This window comes from Lethenteron reissneri, chromosome 15 (genome assembly GCF_015708825.2).
Source record: "Lethenteron reissneri isolate LAM-NWPU_2019-01 chromosome 15, ASM1570882v1, whole genome shotgun sequence".
NCBI lineage: Eukaryota > Metazoa > Chordata > Hyperoartia > Petromyzontiformes > Petromyzontidae > Lethenteron > Lethenteron reissneri.
Genome location: NC_083793.1, coordinates 5,271,345 through 5,294,322, shown reverse-complemented (window position 1 = coordinate 5,294,322; position 22,978 = coordinate 5,271,345). Strand labels below are relative to the sequence as shown.

At 42.9% G+C, this 22,978-nt stretch overlaps 1 protein-coding gene across 5 annotated transcripts in view; it reads right to left on the bottom strand.

Annotated features, from left to right (window-relative positions):
- Positions 1-14,608: 14,608 nt before the first annotated feature.
- The window catches only part of SSUH2 (ssu-2 homolog), a 50,173-nt gene continuing 41,803 nt past the window's right edge, over positions 14,609-22,978 (bottom strand). For all 5 annotated transcript variants that reach the window (XM_061551881.1, XM_061551882.1, XM_061551885.1 and 2 more), the window contains 4 exons: positions 22,358-22,450; positions 21,174-21,279; positions 19,760-19,864; positions 14,609-17,933 (listed from right to left, as the gene is read on the bottom strand). In XM_061551881.1, coding sequence (XP_061407865.1) covers positions 17,790-17,933; positions 19,760-19,864; positions 21,174-21,279; positions 22,358-22,450 — 448 coding nt within the window. In that variant the 3' untranslated portion in view covers positions 14,609-17,789. The remainder of the gene's footprint in view (positions 17,934-19,759; positions 19,865-21,173; positions 21,280-22,357; positions 22,451-22,978) is intronic.

Genomic DNA, 22,978 nt, shown 5'->3' with positions numbered 1-22,978 from the left:
TCAGCCTGCGGTGCGAATGGACTGGTGGCCACGGGAGGTAATGACAGGGGAGTCAGCCTGCGGTGCGAATGGACTGGTGGTCACGGGAAGTAATGACAGGGGAGTCAGCCTGCGGTGCGAATGGACTAGTGGCCACGGGAGGTAATGACAGGGGAGTCAGCCTGCGGTGCGAATGGACTAGTGGCCACGGGAGGTAATGACAGGGGAGTCAGCCTGCGGTGCGAGTGGACTGGTGGCCACGGGAGTTAATGACAGGGGAGTCAGCCTGCGGTGCGAATGGACTGGTGGCCACGGGAGTTAATGACAGGGGAGTCAGCCTGCGGTGCGAGTGGACTGGTGGCCACGGGAGTTAATGACAGGGGAGTCAGCCTGCGGTGCGAATGGACTGGTGGCCACCGGAGGTAATGACAAGGGAGTCAGCCTGCGGTGCGAATGGACTGGTGGCCACGGGAGGTAATGACAGGGGAGTCAGCCTGCGGTGCGAATGGACTGGTGGCCACGGGAGGTAATGACAGGGGAGTCAGCCTGCGGTGCGAATGGACTGGTGGCAACGGGAGGTAATGACAGGGGAGTCAGCCTGTGGTGCGAGTGGACTGGTGGCCACGGGAGGTAATGACAGGGGAGTCAGCCTGCGGTGTGAATGGACTGGTGGCCACGGGAGGTAATGACAGGGGAGTCAGCCTACTGTGCGAATGGACTAGTGGCCACGGGAGGTAACGACAGGGGAGTCAACCTGCGGTGCGAATGGACTAGTGGCTACTGGAGGTAATGACAGGGGTGTCAGCTTGCAATACGAAGGGACTGGTGGCTACGGAAATGATCGAGAATAGGAGCGTGGCCAGGTGACGTAAGAGGATGGTAGAGTCTGCCGGTGGAGCGAGCGTCCAGAGTCAACGAGATGGTTCGTTAGATACGCGGGAGACTCGGGGCCGTTGCAGTGGGGTGCTTGTTCGAGTGAACGTGTCTCTCTACAATAAAGAAACCATCTCAAATTTCGATTTAAAGCTTTCGTGACTACAGGGATTCATCATCTTGGTTCTTTCGGTAAAGTCACGTGGAAGGGAAGTAATAAGTAATAACTTCCCTTCTACGTGACTTTACCGAAAGAACCAAGAAGATGAAACCATCTCAACCATCTCAAGACAAGCGTGTCAAGTCGTCATTACACACGTATTCGTTAATAGCGCCCCTCTCCCCTCCCTGTTTACAGGAAAACCACCAGCACAGAGTGTGTCTCGGACGTTATATAACGCAAAGTAATTCGAACCACACGCAGCACTCATTGGCACCTGCCACAACACGCACGAAACTGTTTTTTTTTTCTTATTAAAGTGGGGAAAGCACAAACAATATCATTAACTGAGAATATAATGGGGGGAGGATGGGAGGGCAGGATGCTTGTCGTGCCTAAGATCAAATCACACGGAATCAGCCTCCGAAGCAAAGCCGTGGTTGAGCGTGAACAGTGCTTGGCATGGTTGACCCTACCGTGCACAACAGGTGCTATAGGCTGAGAAACTGCAAGCAGATGGCACGTGCAGAAACATATTGTTGAAGTGTCAATTCTGTGCTTCCACTGACTTCCATGCTGCCCGTCTTCACTGACTCACATTGACCGGCGTGGTTCGAGCATGCTAAACAAAACAAGAACAACTCCCCACAACCCCGTACGGCATGGGGCGGTCTTCATCCAGCAGTGGAATAATAACGAGCTGCAAGTGTGCATTTCCCATGCATACGACACGGATCATTACCTAAAGGCATCTTTTTAGCCCTGATATTCATGACTCTGCAACTCAAATAACAATTTTAGCAACTGCTGCCTCATCCGTCACTCCATGCCACAACCTCGATCTAACCACATTACGTTAAATTTCGATTTAAAGCTTTCGTGACTGCAGGGATTCATCTTCTTGGTTCTTTCGGTAAAGTCACGTAGAAGGGAAATAATAAAATAACAAAAATAAAACATAATAAACGTCTCGATTTAAAGCTTTCGTGACTGCAGGGATTCATCTTCTTGGTTCTTTCGGTAAAGTCACGTAGAAGGGAAGTAATAAAATAATAAATATAAAACATAATAAAACAATTCTCACGACGTTTCGGCCACAACGCAAGCAGCCGTCCTCAGGTGAAAACCAGGTCTGTCGAGGCGACAGCGTCTGAATGAAACAGCACACGTGCTTGGAGCATGTATATAAGCTGGGTTGGAAGAAAATTCTTTTATTATGTTTTATTTTTATTATTTTATTATTTCCCTTCTACGTGACTTTACCGAAAGAACCAAGAGGACACATTACGTTAGTTTGATTAGTTTACAGATCCTCTGTCAATGGATTTCCGCATGAAGGCCTCCCCCACGCCACCTCGGTCATGAGGATCGCTTGACCATACTTCACCACGTTGGTCATCACTCGTACACTGATGTTAGCCGTGGGCAGGACCCAAACTGTTCCCTCTTTGTATTCTCATTATATGGCTATCACTCATTCCCCATCCATTCAATCCATTCATCATTTTACTCTCATCAATTTCGCTGTCGCGGAATTCACGCATCATCATCAGATTCGCTCCCGTTGCTTCCTCCCCCGTCTATTCTATTCACCTCATCACACGCATTTGGTACCGTCCTTAATTCTCTGTAAAGCGTCTCTGGTTATGGCGCTAGATATATATAGATTACGTTAAGATAAGAGACTTGGGTCGCCTTGTTCACGACACACTTTCGCAACTCTCACCGCACTCGATTGCTTCACCCCGTTCTAGAGTACTGCTGCTCGGCAGGTGCCATGTGCTCGCGATGCATTTTATTATGCAAACCCTCCACACGTTCGTTTAAACGTTGCATTATAAGCCACTGGCAGACTTTACAATTCATTGGAAACAATCTTTCCAGTGGAAAGGAACTGCAGGTTGGCCTGTTGCAAGGGAAAACCCCTCGTTTTAAACTCGGGCGAAGCGGGAGGGTTGAGGGGCATTAATGGCCACTCAACTTGATTCTGCGTTGAACCCGTGACATCAATTTGCATCTGTAAATAAAGATAGAACCCATCACAACAGGTTGATGTTTCTCGCCATTTACGCAGTGTAGAAATGAGACATCTACACACGACGTTCCCAGGGGCAGACTTGGCAGCAGTGAGCATTGCTGCGCTGGACTGTAGTGACGAGTGTTGATCATAATGAAACCAGACTACAGTTGTCGCCGTCTCACTACTGCCTCTTACTTAGTCAAATTGCTCAATGTATTGATGGTGACTTAAGACAAGATTTTTCGATTTAAAGCTTTCGTGACTGCAGGGATTGATCTTCTTGGTTCTTTCGGTAAAGTCACGTAGAAGGGAAATAATATAATAATAAAAATTAAACATAATAATATAATAATAATAATAAAATAATAAACATTAAACATAATATTATTGTTTTATTTGTATTACTTTATTATTTCCCTTCTACGTGAGTTTACTGAAAGAACCAAGAAGATTAAGACAAGATGTCCCACAATGCAGTTCTTCAGGAACTGGTGGTTTATTAAAGTGCTTAAACGGCCGGAAAGATTGTTGAGTACACACAGAGCACGTTGCCGTGTGCTCTTGAAACAGCTCGTGACATCACGACTCGTTCTGAGGGTGGCCGGTCCTCTCATGAAACTCGTTTGGTGGCACACTTGTCCAGTAAGGTCCTACCCAACACCATTACTGTTACCAACCTACACTGACCAGTGTGGTGAAGTATGGTCACTAAGGTGTGGGGGACCTTCAAGTAGTAGTGGATTAACACAGGATTTAAGTTTTGCACTAGTCAAACCCCTCCTGAGTGCTTAACCTAATTTATCACTATACTATTAAGTCTATTAGTTTACAGTCAAGTCAAAAGTATAAGCCTAACCTCATGTCTAAGCCAATCTTTTAGAAATACACATTAACCAGGCATATCCTAATCCCAGGCACAATGCTAATTTTAGCTCTCTCTTAAATCATCAGCACTTAAATTCCGTGCCTAACCAGTAAGCACAGCTTTTAATTTTGCTTCCAGCTCCAAGTTTAAGCCAAGCCTTGAACTATTTAAAGAAGTGGCCAATCTGTAATTGTTTCCACTCAATTCAAATGAGGGTCAGAGTTTGTGTTTGGATGCCTAAACTCAAAAGCACGAGGAGCATTTATTCATAATGAAGTCCAACAACGAGCCTGAGGCCTTGGGGCTTTGAAGTGCTACACTTTACACAAGTCGCCAAGAACGTGCTTTCCACATTCCAAATGTGTCTGATTTTGTTTCCCACAAATCTTTTTTTTCTCTCTTACCAAATAGTGGTGTTTTTTTGGGGGGTTTTTTTTCTTCCTTTTATCCACTCACAAGTGTGCATTCTGTTGCATCTCAGAGGCGGGGTGCGATGGCCGTGTTCGCACTATTCCCTCATTCGACTTAACGCAACTTCGGCCGCGTTTCCACCGAGACCAATAAAGAGATGTCCATCAAAATTCAGACACTTGCTTGCCATCTCATCGGCATAAGAGAGCGACATGGGGTGTATTTTCAATTGCATCAAATACGCAAAGGAGCGAACGTGCTTCTGGGGGTTGCGCAAATTATAGATGATTGATGGGCGCTAAAGTGCTTAGGAGATTGCTGGTATCAGTCACAGTCAAGTACGCTAACATTACCGCACTAACAACCTCCCCCCCCCCCTCCGTTTGCAATTCAATGAAGCGTCACAACATGCAGCGTTCTTCATCGCAAGGCCCACACTGGCGGCCCTCGGTGGCCTTTAGTGTGGCCCCTGGCGTGGGGCCTTCGACAACAAACAGTGAACACACTGCCTCGTCAGCGGGTGTGGCGGCCCTCACACTGACGACACGTCCACGTCGACGACGCCCACGAGCACCTCGTGCCCTCTTTAGCCCCGCCCACCCCCCTCCCGATACGTTCCATTCATTGGCTACCACATTCTGATAAGCTCCTCCCCCCCCCCAGGTTGTATTTAAGAGCTTGCATCTTGAATCCCTGCCTCACTTGATGCAGCAAATCTGGCTGTGACGGTCCCACCTGATGACGGAGACTTGTGTTGCCTCCGAAACGTCGTGATTTTATTATTTTATTTTTATAAATTTTAATTTAATTTTTTACCTACGTGACTTTACCGAAAGAACTACGAGTATGACGACGTCTTATCGACGAAAGTGAAAAGTAGAGAAGAAACACTGCAACATACAATATATATCGAATGAACTGTCACAATATACTCTATGCAGGGCAGAGGTTCCCCAAATGTGATGGAACTGTGGACCAGTCAAAGTAAAAAAAAGCTTTGCGCGCACCGACATGCATGAGCGCCGTATTTTTCTCTGAAGGTAAAAACTCGGGTATTCTAAGCCATGGAAGTCGCAACAGTTCTGTAAACCGCTTCTCATGGCCCTGCCCAACCGACCCCAATGGTCCACGGCATTAAATGTCGGGTCATTGAACGCCGTGGTTAACGTAGCGGCCTCTAGTGGCTAGATATGGGCTCTCAGTAACCCATTATACAAACGACATATACACAGATAATAAAAAATTAATCCGTAAGTTTTTCACTATAAATCCTTTATATGCGTGGCATCGGTTTTATTTTATTATTCATTTCTGTTTTTCTTGAGTAAGAGTTTCATTTTTATCACATTTGTATTTTAAATTAAATATGAAAATTTTTTTTCCTAAAAAGTGGAAAATTTTGGAAAAAATTTTCACGAAAATAAATTGTCACGCACAACGAGTCTGTGTGCAAAATGTCAGCTCGATTGGATCACGGGAAGTGGGTTAAAAAACGACCGAAAGATGTGCACGGTCGTAAGCGCGCAAGCAAGCAAGCAAGCGAACTTAATATAAAGGATTTAAAAACACACGTAAATGCTTGCACACATGATTCAATGCATGTATCTATAGCTCAAGGATCGATATTGACTGATGAATCGATGCATGGTTTACACCCCTACTAAAACCCGAGTCTTTGTCCTTGTAATTCTACTCTATGTCATTAATCAGCAGAGTTTTTCCCCTTGTAAAAATATTTCCATACTAAATTGTAATATTTCAAAACAAACTGTCGTGGATTTGTTTATGTCTTCATCCCTATTTGACTTACACTAAAATAAGCATTTGAAAAGTTATTGGGTTACATTTACACCTGTGTAAACCATTCTTCAGCATGTGCTTTAGCAGCACAGTAACAAAACAAGAAAAAGCTTCAACTCCGCACCCGCGATTTAAAAAAAGTACTATACCACCATTGTGCAGTAGTAATAACAATCATCCCAATATCATTACACACTCCCACTCCTTTTTTTAAAACAGGCATGTGTCTTTGCTCGTCATATATTGGCATGAACTACACTTGATGGCCCAATGATATAAGGGGTACAATAAATTCATGGTCGATGTTTTGGGATAGACAAAGTAATGATCCGGCCAAATTACACTTTGTAAGGTCCACCACCACCACCTGACCCAGCCAAACGAATTAAACTATCACGCACACAAAGCGTTTAACGCGCCGATACTCATGGTTTTCAGCTCCATGGAGGCTGAAGAGCACTGCGAGTGACCACGCTTTGCAATTAGACATGAAAATAATGCAGCATTGTTCAATGTAAAAATATACTGCATGCACACATCCTGAAATAAAATGCGAATTTGCATTGTTACTCTTCTGCTGTTCGATAGGCCGACACAATTGAGCAGCCAACACAGCCAAAAGCATACGATATGTGTTATTATCATGAGGCATTTGCATACGATTTACAAACATTATCTGACTGCGGTGCAACATTTTTATATTATTAAACAAGTGATGTTCACTCGCTGTAGAAATCATTTCACTAGCGCCAGCATGGAAAGAACTTGCACATTTCTACGTGTGCAATATCAGATTCAATATCCAGCCTCGGTACTGTAATGTGTACATTGGCACGAAATAATATTTAGTTAAAGGAATGCAAAAGAGGTCCTCGTTAAACAGTTAACTTTGTGTTTTTGTAAGTAATCGTAAAAAAGGGAGACGTATGACACAATATTTGCTCTTGTGTTAATTTTCTATTAAGCAACTAGATTATTTTGAACGATCAGGCATGCATATTTTAGGACCATTTATACTGTGTTCCCAAAAAGATTAAATCAATTATTGCCACGATCTATTGAAGACAATAGCATCCTTTAACTAAGAAAACATTTGCCAAACGTAACCCAACCCACATCTGAAATCAATCATATTTTTTGTAAAAGAAAAAAAATATTCCTCTGAATTGCATTACAATTGTACGAGTCATCAGAAACAACTTTAATTGTCATTCAGAGATATAAATTGGCCCCCAGTAGAAAAAAAGTCACAAGAACTACTTCTGTAGGCACTTCAATAACCTCCTTATCCACACAAAAAATTAGGTACCTAGGCACAAACTGGTCTGGCATACCAGTTTCAAAAATAATGTAACGTACTAATTAATAATGGCTGTTTATTTTTCCTTTCAACTCATTTGTACACGCAGGAATTAAAACTTTCTGACTTGTAGACTGCACAAAAAATACAAACCTGCAGGTGTTTTAACACGTATTAACTACGAGGCTGTTAAAAGCTCTTGAGAATCATGCCATATAGCAACGGGTCAGAGCAACTTAATACTTCCCAACTTAGCTCTGTCCGTCTTTGCATTCATCCATCAAAAATAGGCACAATAACTTGCTTCATTCAAGCACAATGACAATAAAACTCACATTCGTCAATAACACTGGCTTAAGATTTTTGTTTTCATGCAATTGAAACTTTAGTATAGAGTTGTGTTGCTTTTAAGGAGGTATCCGTTGACAATCGGCTAAGTTGTACAAAGGGTTACCTTAAACTTGGGAGATACAAACCTCCGATTAGCACGGTTGGCTACGTTCGGTACAAATGAAGTTCAAAATCAAGTTCAAGTTCATTTATTAGGCATAGCCCTGTGAGCCATTCGGCTCTTTAATCGTGTGCAACCGCAACAAACAAAAAACAAAAACATGAACAAGAATACATCTTATAGTGACTATGTGCAAACAGAAAATTCAAGAAAAGACAGCAAAATATTGCAGAAAAAGCACCGTACACCAACACTGTGTGCAAAAATCCCAGTGGGATGCAAGTCAAACAGCAAATAAAATACATACAAAGATCCCCCGTAGGATCTTTGTCTTTGTATGTATGTATTTTTTGTATTTGTTGTTTGACTTGCATCCCACTGGGGATTTTTTTTTTGCACACAGTGTTGGTGTACGGTGCTTTTTCTGCAATATTTTGCTGTCTTTTTTTTTTTACACCCACATACATACAAACCAGCGCTAAAAGGTCTCGACTCGGTGAGCTGACTCTGCCGGCCGAGGCGTGCACTCCCAGTTCCAGGCAGAGCCGCTATCCGAGCCCCATGGTCTCATCGCGGCCCACAGATAGCTTGGTGGTGCAGGGGCCAACCTCCACGATGACGAATTTCTCGACGTGGCCGATAAAATATTTCCTAGGACAGACGCATGTGGGAAAGGACCACGTAACCCACGCGTACGCAACGTCGTCTTCGTTATATTCTTGGTTCTTTCGGTAAAGTCACGTAGAAGGGAAATAATAAAATAATAAAAATATAAAACAATCAAATTCTCACGACGTTTCGACTGCAACACAAGCAATCATCATCAGGTGTGGATTGCAGTCGAAACGTCGTGAGAACTCTATTGTTTTATATTTTTATTATTTTACTATTTCCCTTCTATGTGACTTTACCGAAAGAACAGAGAATATGAATCCGTGCAGTCACGAAAGCTTTAAATCAAAAGTCTTCTTAGTTGTTTCATTATGAAAGTTTTGCTTACTTTTCACAGTTATTGATGTGTAATGATCGCTTCAAGTCAACGAATCAATGAAACAAGAAACAATCACATCAACGGAAAGAAAAACCCACATTTAAAATCATCATTGTATGTGTTGCACAATCCAAAGGGTGACAATTTGGAACCGTTCGTGCTCAAGCGCCTGCCAGAAATTGCCAAATTTAAGCGCCGCATGCATCGCCACAACTGCGAACAAATGATCACGGGGGAATTAAAAGTAGAAAAAAATATATATATTTTTGTGACTTTCGTAAGTTACAATTTTGTAGCCTGGTGCAACATACCATGGCTCGTATAAAATGAACCCCTCGAACAGTTTGCTTTCTGTTGAGGCTGAGAGTGTGCTGGGAGCATGTGGCATGCCTGTGCAAGCACATACTTTGGCGTGGTTAAATGTTTATCCAGTGTCTGCTTCCCTTGCCGGAGGGGAGACGCAAAAAAATACGCCTTTTGCCCATGGAGGGTGCTGCCAAAGCATTTTGCAATTAATATATACAATAGACAGTAGACACAATTCATGCGGGGGACAGCAAGAGTGTTCTGTTATTGGGATATTAAATTGTCACCCATAATTGGTATACATACTGCCGTTAAGCTTTCTTTTATTTAGACAATCTGTGACCGAGACGATGACGACATTTACCGAATATTAAGTTTGTGCGATCGGATTTTTGCAAACCTCATTGTAAATGTGATTATACTAAAAATGTGAATGCACGCACTTTTGGGGTTATGCAAGTCAACTGTTTTCCTAGTTGTCTTCAAAACACCTCGGCACAAATTCATTCTGTACCTTGGGGAACATGGTACAATCTTACGCAGAATTTCCATGCCCCATCATTCAAAATAATCTTTCTGTTCACACAAACGGGATAAAACATTATTGTAAGCACAGACCAAATTCTTTCTTCAGGTTCCCTTTGCAATAAACTTCGTTTAAGCCACTCGGTTGACACTTTTCAGTTTTGAGCATACTTTTCCAGTAAAGTCCTTTGAAATATTTCATGAGTTGAATACACACACACTCTGGAGCGGTTCTGACCTTCTTGGCCTCATCAGATGTCAGGTATATTAAACAAATATATTTAGCTTTACCAGTTTCCTTGTTTTTTCCAAAGTACTGACAGTTCATATTTGTATCGTTGGCCAATATGGTGGTAGACAAACATTATTTTATTTGGTGTTGCAACGTGAAACAGAAGTAGATGCTTTTATTGAGCAACGGCGCCTTGAGACATGAGTGGAAGTCACCTTACAAATAAATGTTAATTATTTAAAAGTAAAAATGTAAAGTCGTAGCCCTACATTTTCTCAATCGCACCAATGCTGGTGGGACTCGACTACAGGGAGGTCGAGCGTCCTTCTCGAGGGTGTTTTGGCCTACTCTTCCACGCTGGCTACGCCTCTTGGAAGAGGTGGAAAGCCCCCACACTTTACACCAAGGCCATAATTATAATATATATTGGGGGGGGGGACACACACATCCCCCCCCCCCCAATATTCAAATATGCTCAAAATGTCCCCCCAATATATTGCTATAAAATAGATTTATGTTTATATGATTGTGGTTATGGTTGTACTTTATTAATCCCTAATCTCTGCCATTACATACAATGAAACAAGAAAAGACAAAAAAGAAAAAAACAGAGCAATGTAATACAGTACACTTTTAGACATTATTGTAAAAAAATACATTAAAAGTCCATTCTATGTGTTAGTGAATTTTTTTATATTTTAGGCAAGAAATTCGTTTTCAAATTTAAATGTTTTTCTAGGTGGGGGACCCCCAGACCCCCTGGAAGATTTGGTCTCCCCCAATGTTGACTCCATGGCTACGGCCTTGCTTTACACCACCTTACCAGGCCTGACGACTAACTGTGGTGGACCCATTTGTACTGCTGGGTGGACAGCGGTGGGCGATTTAGGAACCATGCCCATTATATCAACTGCCACGTGGTGAGAGCTGATGACCTCAGGGATAGCAAGTCCATTGCTAAACATCACACACAGCAGCAGCAACCCACAGGTACTCATATTGACCGTGCACTTATTATAAGACCAAGATAAAGAGTCCATCATGGGCACTGCATTCAAGTCCACCGAATATCACTTCCTTCCTGATTCCAGATCAAGCATTGTTAGTAATCGACAACTCGACTTTCAAGGTATTTTCCAACAATCAGTCGGTCAACAATATCGCACCAAAGGTCAATTGTTTGGCAAGCCATCGAACAAAGACGGTCACCGCATCACGCGCTTTCAGATGCGCGCTTCGGTGGCATTCCAGAACGCTCTTCCTTCCGATGTTAGGAAGGCACTGGAGCCATGCACTTTTAAATATAGATTTAAAAGTCATTTATTTAGAACTGCTTTTTGCGTTGTTTGTTGTCAGTCCCCCGCACCTCCGAATATCACGGTTGGCTACGTACGGTGCAAACGAAGTTCAAAATGCGTACATAAAGTACTTTGTTAGTCCCGATTACATCTCCAAATCACATTATGTAAATGCAGTAGGTTAATCTATAATAAAAAAACATAAACATATTTGAAATATCAAATTGAAGCCATAACGAATGCAAGGCTCTGTGAGAAAGAGCACAAAAATTGAAGGCATAAAACCAATACTAAAATTATGTTTTATGACACAATTTATTCAACTATACAAAAGGTTAAATTTTAACAAGAACAGAAATCAACCCCTGACAGTTTTAGAGCTTTGGTGACTGGCCACAAACAATTTGGTCGCTCAGTCGAAGCTATCCGCTGCCTTTTGTTTGCCTGGACTCGACAAAATGTGGCTCCTGGTTCCGATGGAGGAAAGTAACTCCTGCGGTCACTAAACATCATTGTGCGCCTTCGGTAATGCGAGGCATTCGCACAATAACGAGACCAAGTTATACGTGAGCTGAGATTGAGCACTCATAAAACATTGCATGAGATATTTTTTTATATAATGTATTTTATGAATTAAGTATATCCAAGCACTCCAGGATCTTGGACGATGTAGTTTTCAACACGTTTTACATCGTAAAACATATATCTTAATGTTAATCTCCAAGATTTAAAAATATATATATCAATCGAGCTTAACTTTAACACGCAGACTTTATATAACACACATTTTACTTATGCTATTTAACCCAAAAATGTATTTAATCAAAAATCACAATTTTTGGCGGAAAATTTGATTTAATTATGAAGGTGCCTGGTGAATTGTGTTGCTATATGTGACGATCTAGATCGCTCCTGCGTGGAATTGTAAGCTCTGCAGAATCACGAGCTTATTGAACATTGCTGCGCTTGAAATGCAGAAACATCTACGTCAAAGTGCTTTACCAAATACAAGTCTATGTTCATAAGATTCTAAGATGAAAAGGCAAATGGTCCCTTGTATTTATTCGGCACTTATTGATGTGTAGTGTATTTCACGGAGAAACACATTAGAACTTAAAGGCCACACGTTTATTAAAACGCCCCAACAGAGTGACTGCATAAACGTACCACTCGGTTAACTAAACCACAACGGGGTAAATAGATAACCGGGTCGGTCAGTAACACACTGCCTGACCCACGATGCCGAGTGTAAAGACCAAAGACCGAAGATCGAAGAGACGTAGCCACCGACGGGTTCCATTCCAACAGACAGCCGCGATCGCTCTCGGGACTTCCCTTTTATGCTCCCGAGCGTGGCATCACTCCGCCTTCGGCCAGAAGGTTCTAGATTTGAAGCTTTCGTGACTGCAAGGATTCATACTCTTAGTTCTTTCGGTAAAGTCACGTAGGTAAAAAATGAAATTAAAATTTATAAAAAATGAAATAAAAATCACGACGTTTCGGAGGCAACACAAGTCTCAGGTGGGACCATCACAGCCAGATTTGCTGCATCAAGTGAGGCAGGGACTCAAGATGCAAGCCCTTAAATACAAGATGAGGGGGGGGGGAGATTATCAGAATGTGGTAGCCAATGAATGGAACGTATCGGGAGGGGGGGCGGGGCTAAAAGAAGGCACGGTTCTGGACTAAGCATCACGTGTCCCTTGAGCCCCCTTTTGGGCCCTCTCGCTGCCCTGTCCCGGTTACGCGCCCACTCGGGTTCACCCAGACTGTCACGTCCTTACTTGCCTTCTCTCAGACCTCACCAGAACCATGCCCCTTAGGGCCCGCTTCCATGCCATACCCACTCTGGTGCCAGAGATAGGCTCAAGCCGTACACTCTTGTGATATTAGCTGGCACTAAAAAACCGTAGTGACTCCATTTACGTGACTACAGATGTATAAATAGCCACATCCAAGTTTATAAAATAATGTACGTTCCATAAACATTCAAACTTAAAATCTTGGCTTATACCATTTTACCAACGTTATTTTAACACAAAATAATGGGCAAGTAAAACAAACTACAGGTTTCCCTCACTTTATACGGGTTCGGTTTGTGCGAATATGTATATACGCCAAACATATTTCTACTCACACTTTGCTCTATGCGGGTTGAATTCACCGCTATGCGGCTGGACTTGGGGCGTTATTGGACGCGCTACTCGGCAGGCAGCGGTCTTCATGCGCTTTCGTTTTGTGCGCCATTTTTTGGAACACATCTACCACATAAATGTACGTTGAACTTCTTTCGCGCCGTACGTAGCCAACCATGCTAATCGGAGGTGCAGAGAAAACCTGAATTAATAATCCTTTAATAGTATGCACAGGTAATACATTCATTGTGTTTAAACTTCAAACCTAAATTGCATTATTGCCAACAGTCAAGCTAGTATTACAATGAACTGTAATTTTAATATACCAAGATAAAGTGAAATGGAGCTGAATTTAGAAGTGGAGTCTTGAAGATTAAAAACATATGGATCTCAGTTCCACTAGCGTAAATTGTATTTGATGAACGTCATCTGAGTCCCAATAAAACGATATTACAGCGCATTGGCTCCTGACGATGAAAACGATCCCAGGCATGATACAACACTGCATGAACTCTAACTGCACGCATGTCGCCTTGATCTTCTGAGAAACTGTACTCCAACAGCAGTTAAGTGGCCTAACTGTACACGTATGTACAATATCTCTTATTGCTACGCCAATGCGTCGCATATCAGTCTCGCTGTGGACTGAGGTATAGACGGATATGTGACCGTGTACAGAATGTTACAGTTATACCATGCACAAATGGGTTACTTGACAAACTCACGAAACAAACAGCTTTAACCGTGGGGAAATTGCTTTACTGCATATTAAGATCACATTCTTGGTGAACATCGATAACATGTCAGTTACACAGAGCAGAAATGTTGCAATTGTTCCGGGCGGATATTTGCCGTTGTACTGTATTATTTCAAAACTTGTATATCTCATAGCTGAGACGAATTAACTGATCACTATGCACTTAAAATCCTTAGGCACGTTAACACCTGTGTGACAAATATCAGATCATCACATGTCAAGTCATAACACACAGAGATTTGTTTGTATACAGTTTAACACCGTTCATAATCAACGTTTTTGGGTTTAGATCGCGTTATTTATAAATGTGTCGTAACCCTCCACCACCCGACACGGCCAATCAGTAAAAAAGTGTCACGTTGACAAAAGACAAATAGTTCACTGCTTTAGCCCACCGGTGTGTTGAAGCCACAACATTTACACACCGGTGGGCTAAAGCAGTGAACTATTTGTCTTTTGTCAACGTGACACTTTTTTACTGATTGGCCGTGTCGGGTGGTGGAGGGTTACGACACATTTATAAATAACGCAATCTAAACCCAAAAACGTTGATTATGAATAACATTGGTCGCGAAACCTACGTGTTAAACAGATTAATACCGTGTTGAGATTACACGTGTTACACAATAGCAATGGCTTCGTGGGTGACGCTAAAAAAGCTATCACACGTTTCAGGTAACAAAAAAGGCATAAATGGCATATCTGGCCTTCAATTGTTGACTCCATGTGCAAACTCTATTTTCTGATCATTCGAGGCTGCAAGGTGGACGGAAGACAGCGATACACCAATGGATAATTGCGCACATCTCTTGAGTGTTGCAGAATCCTCAGGATTCCTTCCACACTTATTAAAAAAACGCTTATAAATGGCAATGACAAACATCCCAGTGCAGGCCCCTCCTGAAAAAAAAGTTTTCAGACTCAAGGACACCTTGCTGGGCAAATCATTGGCATTATTAGAATACACAACTGACTCTTCCGATGTTAACTTGCAGAGTTTGAGTATATTCTAAGATCTGCACAAGGTGCATCTAAGTCTTCCATTCATTTAAAACATATATGAGTAATTGGTCGAACAAATAAATCCAAGACCCGAATGAACCTTGTAGTGAGGCTTTCCTGGGTTAACAATTCAGATTATGATGGTCAATAGCTGTCCAAAGTGTTTTTGGTTTGTACTCTGTGTTTCATGGCCAAATGTCCAATGTTTTACTCCATCTGCTGGAACCGAATTCTGGAATAAGCTCCCTTGCACATGGAGCGAAATGTCGGACACGCTTAAAAACACAAGGTACAACCCGAATACACATCCGGCGGCAACACAGCACAACCGTGAAAACCTCCGTAGTATAAAACATATGTATGAAATTTATGGTCAGGTATAACAAATATTTTCATTCCATGGGGTGGCTGAATATGACCGCGTCCCTCTTACAGGACGCGACTGTGGGTTGTGAGGTCAAAGACGACCTTGCGAAATTGAAAGCGTTTTTACAAACCAGAGAGGTTAAAACAGACGCGTGCCTCGCGATGCAAGGCTGGCCGTGATGAGGGCCATTGCTCACACTGCCAATACCCTCCAGTCTGTACCATACTAAAAAAAGAAATGAGCGCTTGCGTGAAAACGCGTGGCCTGAAAAACTTTACTATCAGAGAACACGACACAACAGGTTGAACTGGCTGCCACTTGCCAGTTGTACTTTGGCGTTGGCAAGTGCACCCCACAGCGTCAACATTGAGAGCAACCAACAGAGAATTCAGCAGCATACACTGAACACACAGTGGGGTGATGGGTCCCTCCGCAAGTGGCAGAATAATTGCGCAAGACCACCTCTGGCAACAAAATGCAAGGGGGCATATCTCCTGAGACACCGGTTTAGATGGCGTGGAAATGTGGTGAAAAATGTTGACATTTGTCATGTATTTCTACAAAATCAACTTCACAACTTCAGATGCATCTGCCTTGGGTGCAGAACCTGTTGTGAATTACACACGATGAGTGATGATAATTAATCTTTATATGCTTACGAGATAACTGTATTCGGTCATCATTCGTAAGTTAACATTAATGTACAATGGGTGTAAAGTATCATTCCCCTCCCATCCTTTTGGTATGATGAATTCATAATATATTATGTTTACGTTACAGTGCATTGTAGCACCTCTAGTGGTTGTGATCGATCACGGAGCATAACGATTGACAAGTCGACCGAAAAGCACGATTCCATACACGTATAGTGAGCATGAGAATCTATTTTATGTATGTATGTTGAACTTCTTTTGCACCATATGTAGCCAACCGTGCTAATCGGAGGTGCGGGGGGGAAGGACAACGAACTAAACACAGAAAGCAGTTCTGAAGAAATTAGTTTTCAATTTATATTTACAGTGCAGAGCTCCAGTGGTTTCCTAATATTGGAAGGAAGTGTTCCAGACGGCCGCAGAAGCGCATCCAATCGATGAGAGGATGCAAAGCTAAACCCGCATACACTAGAAGTCCAAGCTGCCTGGCAGCACCAGCTACTGCTGCTGAGAGGCTGTGATTCTTCGTCACCAAGTGTTAACATCACATTTATCCCCTCCTACTTAAGACCGAAACAGGATTTGTCCACAATTATGGCTGTCACCTGATAATGCTAGTTGCAATTACCGGCCAAACGTCGTACTGGAATTGTAAATGTTGTGGGTTTAATCTACAAAATACCGGTGTGCTGAACGAGTAACTAATCGGCATGTTTTGTTTATGTAACAAACCGTACGAGTTGGTTGTGTCGGGTGGTGGCGGGTTTAACAACACATTTATATTTACGCGATCTAACCCAAAAAAAAAACTCTATTAAGAGGTCAGTTATACAGTTTTAGAAGTGGATCATCCAGCTCATGGGAGGATTTGTTAAATTCAGTGGTGAACTTTTTGCAGAACAAGACAGCTCAAGCCCTGCCCCTGGAATTTTAGAGTAACTCCTTTGGAAGTTCACATTAACATGTGATCGACGACTTCCTTCACAACCAGTCTAAGTAGGTTAACAGAATAAAATGTGATCAGGAAACTTTTACCAAACATAAACACAATTTAGAGGGCAGTGTAGTTAGTGATACTATGTGAAATTTATATTAGATATGCAAGACATTCCAGTAAGTTTGTATTTACTTGCTCTATATTATTGTAAATCGATGCTAGTAAAGGTGGATATTTTTCACATATATAATGGCGCATTTACCACCTTTCCACCAGTTCCTTTATATTCAGTATACACGTAACGACTTCCCATCCCTCTCCAAGTGATTATGATTCAGAAGGTGCACGGGGGAAGGACAACAAAATAGAGGTTTGCGTTTGGGTTAGGTCGTGTAAATATATAAATGTGTCGTTAAAACCCACCACCACCCGACACAGCCAACTAGTAAGGGTTGTCACGTAAACAGAACGTGGCCAAGCCACAACATTTACAATTGGCTCTCCAACACACCGGTGTGCTGTACTAGTGACGAATTGGCCACGTTCTGTTTACGTGACAACCCTTACTAGTTGGCTGTGTCGGGTGGTGGCGGGTTTTAACGACCCATTTATACATTTACGCGATCTAACCCAAAACAATCTCTATCATGCATATTGGTCACGAAAGTGAACGTGTTAAACGAAGGATAACAAACTATACGCAATGGCCACTTGGCTACCGTGTGAATTAAAGGATGGCACAACAGCAGCACTTGGCAGGGTAGTTTGGTGCGTACACCTTCTTCTCAGTGCCATACACAAAGTAGTCGTAGCTGACCCCCTTCCAGTCGTACACGACCTTCGTCAGTGGGATGAGGTCCACCCTGTGTCGCTGCCAGAACAAAGACAATCAGAATCAGAAAATGTATTTATACTGTAGGAGGAATCCGATGAGCTATAAAGCTCTTTTCACAGATGTTCAGTAGGGGCACGGGGTAAGAACGTTACAACAAGAAACAATGCAAAAACACGATGGTGGTATAGCCTTAACAGACACAGGCATTCACAGGCATGGTGAAAATTCAGTATACAGGAGCAAACCAGTCCTCTAAAAAGGTAAAATCTCAGTGCCATAATTTTCAACCAGAAAGACCTCCACAAGCCATCGCCATCTCCTTCGACCATGCTGGAGCATTGAGCCATTGCTGTCACGATGTATACAATTAAACCGCTTGGTAATGATTGAAGGAAATTGTTCTCGACAACCACTACAGGCTTCCCACAAAAGTGGCACATATTTAGTCCAACCTGAAGGACGGATGGGTCGAGTGGAACCACGACTAATATTTTAACTCAAGCCCTTCTTGGTTGTAAGCCACACCTGGCCAGATTCCCAACCCGCGGCCCCCATGGTAAACAAAAATAACTTCCACTCATGCAAAACTGCTGCACTGTAGACATTTGCCAAATAGCCTTACTGTGGCCAAGCATTCATTGGAATCTGTGAGCTCTGCCGACTGGTCCCACTGTGCCCATGGTAAAGAGAAATCGCTACGGCATGCGGGGTCTCGGAGGCTTAAATTGGCCGCGCCAGCGTTTTCTCCGAGGCTTTTTCTTGCTGCTGATTTTTGAAATGCGCAGATTCCAAAAAAAACAACAACTCAGTGCTACGGGCGCAAAACTGAATCGAATTACATGCATTGGCCATCGCTCCCCCCCCCCCCCCCCCCCCCCGCATGCAACCACCAGCGGCCGATTGCTCACAGCTGTAAAGTTCCTGTGGTTCTGTGGGTCTCCTCTGGTGAGCGATGGCCGAGAAGTCACACGTGGTTCCTGCGCGTAACGCAGGCAGCTATTTTTAATCCATTAACCCGACGCAGCTGTCTTGCAACGTTAGGGAGTTAAAAAATTTAGGTGCAGCAGATTTTGTAAACGTAAAAATAACATTGTCCAGTATATTTTTTTCAGCAGGTCAACACGAGTGGTCTTTGTCAATGACTTTTTCCTCGGGTTGTGGTGGTAATCTATAACTTGTTGCTTTCCTCTGTCACAGGAAAAAAAAACCTATAAATGTGCACATATAAGTGGCAATATCATACGTACTGTTTCTGTTTTTTTATATATATATGCATGGCGGTCGCCCATCCAGCCGATGCTCAACCCTTGCTTAGCTGCCAAGATCTGATGGGTGTATTCCGGGCGATTTGTTTGCAGGCAAAATGAACACAAACGGATCCATCAATTGTCTTCTTCAACGTCATGAAGAGCATAATTAACCCCCCAGGACCGACATGTCAGCGGTAAGGCGACCCTCATCTATATTTGAAGCTTTCGTGACTGCAAGGATTCATATTCTTAAGTTTTTTCGGTAAAGTCACGTACGTAAAAAATTTAAATTAATAAAAAGTAAAATAAAAATATTAATTAAATTTTTTTATCTACGTGACTTTAAAATTAATACGTGAATTTAAAATTAATAAAAAGTAAAATAAAAATATAAATTTGTATTTTTTATCTACGTGACTTTACCGAAAAAACCTAAGAATATCAACCCTCATCTAGCAATGGGCTGAGAATCGTCACTCGGGCTCAGCCGAGTGACGGCCTTCGTGTCGTGTGACAAAGCTGCACATCCACCTCCAGCCCCACCAACTCTGAACACCCACCCCCCCCCGACAGAACTGGAATCCCGAGCGCAGTCGTTGGGGAGTGCGGTACCTGGCGGATGATGCGGCAGGTGCGGAACTTGGTCTGCATCTCGGCAATGGCATTCTGCGAGGCCTGCGTTATCCCAGGGTCTGGGAATCCTATCAAGGGCCACAGCTGTCGAAAAAACACAAACGTGCCCACATTACATTGTGTGCTCGTGAAAACAACATATACGGTTACGCGTGTTTTGATATCCAGCGTTTATGCTGCGATTCCTCGATTGGCTCTCATTTCCGAGGGCATTTCAATCCGCACCTGTGCAGTCATGAAGATAAGGGTATTTAATACGTGGGACACAAGCTACACACTCAAAGCTTGAAACAGACGCATCATTTCTCACGCCTGAAAATGGGAAGTGCTCACAGTTGACAGTCGGGAACGCCTACTGATGTGGCAAAATGTAAATAGTGCTTTGTGACAAGAAACTTTGTGCATCTGCTCTGAGCGATGGGTGGAAAACCCTGCCGAGAGTGGTGAATGGACTGCGTTACAGGGTTAGAGAGTAATGACCAAGGAATAAAGAGACACTCAGTAGTTATACAGCAGTGCTTTATGAAATGCCAGGGCCTAGGTCTTGCTGTGGTGCATCTATGTCTGTCCATTAACAGGCCGTGAAGGTGCAAACGGTGTGACATGCGCTGCATTTGTATTTATATTTATTTCTAGGACTACTGGGAATTGTGCTAGCTTGGGTCTCATAACCAGCTCCCTAGACAAACTTGTCTTCTCGAAGTAGTCTAAACCAACTCAATGTCTACAATCAAATCACCTATCTGACCAAGTCACCCTAGATGTGCCCAATTCTGTTTGAACTTTGAAAACTAAGCATGGTTGAGCCTGGTTTGTGTAGGACTGCGAGGTGGCCAAAAGATAGCAGTGATGATGAGTGTTACCCGCTAGTACGCATTTACTTTCTCCGAGCACTCTGATTTAGTCACGCATACCAATCACGCATCAATGGTATTCACCAAACATCCCAAAGGATGACCCTTCTGAAAAAATCGTCTTGAGACCGATTGGGGACTTTCTAGGTAAGTAAAAATAATTATCACTTCCTGACCCCACACGCACTTCCCACCAATGAGGGTTGGGAAAACGGGAGGAAGGTATGGGGCTACACCACAGACAGTGGTGTAGCTATTCAGCGCACATGCAGTTAACTGCTTTGAGTCGCACGGGCAGGAGAGGTGTAAAACACGGGCTAAGAAAAGGAGAAAAGAATTTGAGATGGTGGGCATTTCAATCCTTGCACCACAGTCAATGCCAACCGTGCTACACCACTTTTTGCGGAGCCTAGTGGCTCAGGGAATCTGGAGAATGCGACATGGGCCTTGGTGCTGCTCCTCTGACACAGAACTGGGCTGCTAACAGCTTGGTTCCCAGTGGCTGTGGAAACGTGGCAACAGAGCGGAGTGACTCTCACCAACGGCTGTTCGTCCACAAAGAGTTGCTGCCCATTGGCTTCCTTGAAGAGTTTTGTTGGAAACCCAGTCTGCTCATCGGCCACGTATTCATAAAGCTCATTTTTCCTGTTCACGCCAAACAGGAGGGGAGAAGTGGGGTGATATTAAAACACAAATCCATTCATCGCAGAAAATGACTGAACTCCAAAGCCAATCTAAACAAACTACACAAAAGCAGGTTTGTGTTCCTTAGCAATATATATTTAAAAGAATAGAAACTTAAAAAAAAAACACAAGAGCAGTCCTTGTATTTTCATACGAACAAAAATGCAATGTATAATGTTTACATTTAAATAATTACAGGTATTGAATTGTTTTTTTTCCCTCCACTGAAAACATTCCTTTGCAATTAAATTAATGGTAGGTAACAATAAATCAGCAGCGTTGGAGTGCAAACAAAAATAATTGGTTGTCGAGCGGAAATATGCGGTGCCAATGCCGAGACAAAACCACTTCACTATTATTTTCTGCTTGACCTAAGCTGAGCAGGCATCTGGCACCAATCGACAGGTCAAGCAGATGCTGCTTTACCTTCCTGGAATTTAACTTCTGCAAGTAGAACACTTCATTATTTGGTTTACAAAATAAGTTTACCCGCCAGCAGCAATAGTGGTGCTCAAATGATAATCAGATTGACATTTATACAAAGCTGTAGGGGGTTAAGGACTCACCTCCTTAGCTATTTAACGAGTTATTCCGATGCAGGGTCACGGTCTGATTCAAGAACAATCATATTTGATGTTCCGGTAAATGGTAGCACCTACAACTGGCTATAGCGTCAACATCAACCTATTACACACAACATACACACATCTAAAAAAAGTGGATTCTTGCACGATTTGACGCACGTATTATGAGCTTAAGAATCGACATCAATTGATTAATCGTTCCATCACTTAAACAGCAGCATCATCTGGCTTCAACGAAGTGACCCGCTCAGGCCGATGTCCGATTGTGGTTAAAAACACTAAACATACTGCATCGACTACTTGGCAAGAGGTCTCACTGCCTTCTCTGCACGCTCCTTCACTGCCAAGGCCTAGGAATGCAATGTTGTTAATTTAGTTCCAACGGTTTCTCGGCCAGTCCTTGAAACTGCCCGAGGGTTACACATGAGAGGTTGAGTTGAGTTTAGCGGTCTTACCACTTGACAGTGAGCGAGATGAAGAACTTGAGCTGGCCCTTCCCTACGCAGGTGTGGCAGGAGCACTGGCCACTTCCGCTGCAAGTCATGCACCTGTGGACCATAATCATCACTGTCGTCAATCTCAACGTGGTCGTCATCGTATCATCATCATCTGGCTTTTCCTTGATTTTATAGTCATGGGCTTCTGTCTCTATGTAGACAGTGTGAGTTATGCATGGGACTGTTGTTTTTTCCGTTATCGTTGTCCTTAACTCTGGATCTTTGTGTCCTGTTACTTGAAAATGTGCTCTCCAGAATTGGCTTGCTACTTTCTCTGGTTTCAATGGTTTGAATTTTTTCATAGTGATTTTTTAAAATAACTTTAGAATATAAAACTAAGATGAATAGCATCATGAGCTTTACCCAGAAATAACGGATTAGGAAAATGTATAGAATGGGCCACTCCACCCTTGAGAGAGCCCAGTATTTAAGCGCTATAGAAATGCATTTATTGTCCTATATCACTGTCCCGCAACAGCCTACAACACCTGTTTTTAATTATGGTAGTCACTCATCCATGGTTGTTGTGGGCAGCAGCAGATAGTTCAGCAGATACTACTGTTGTACTATGTTGGTACA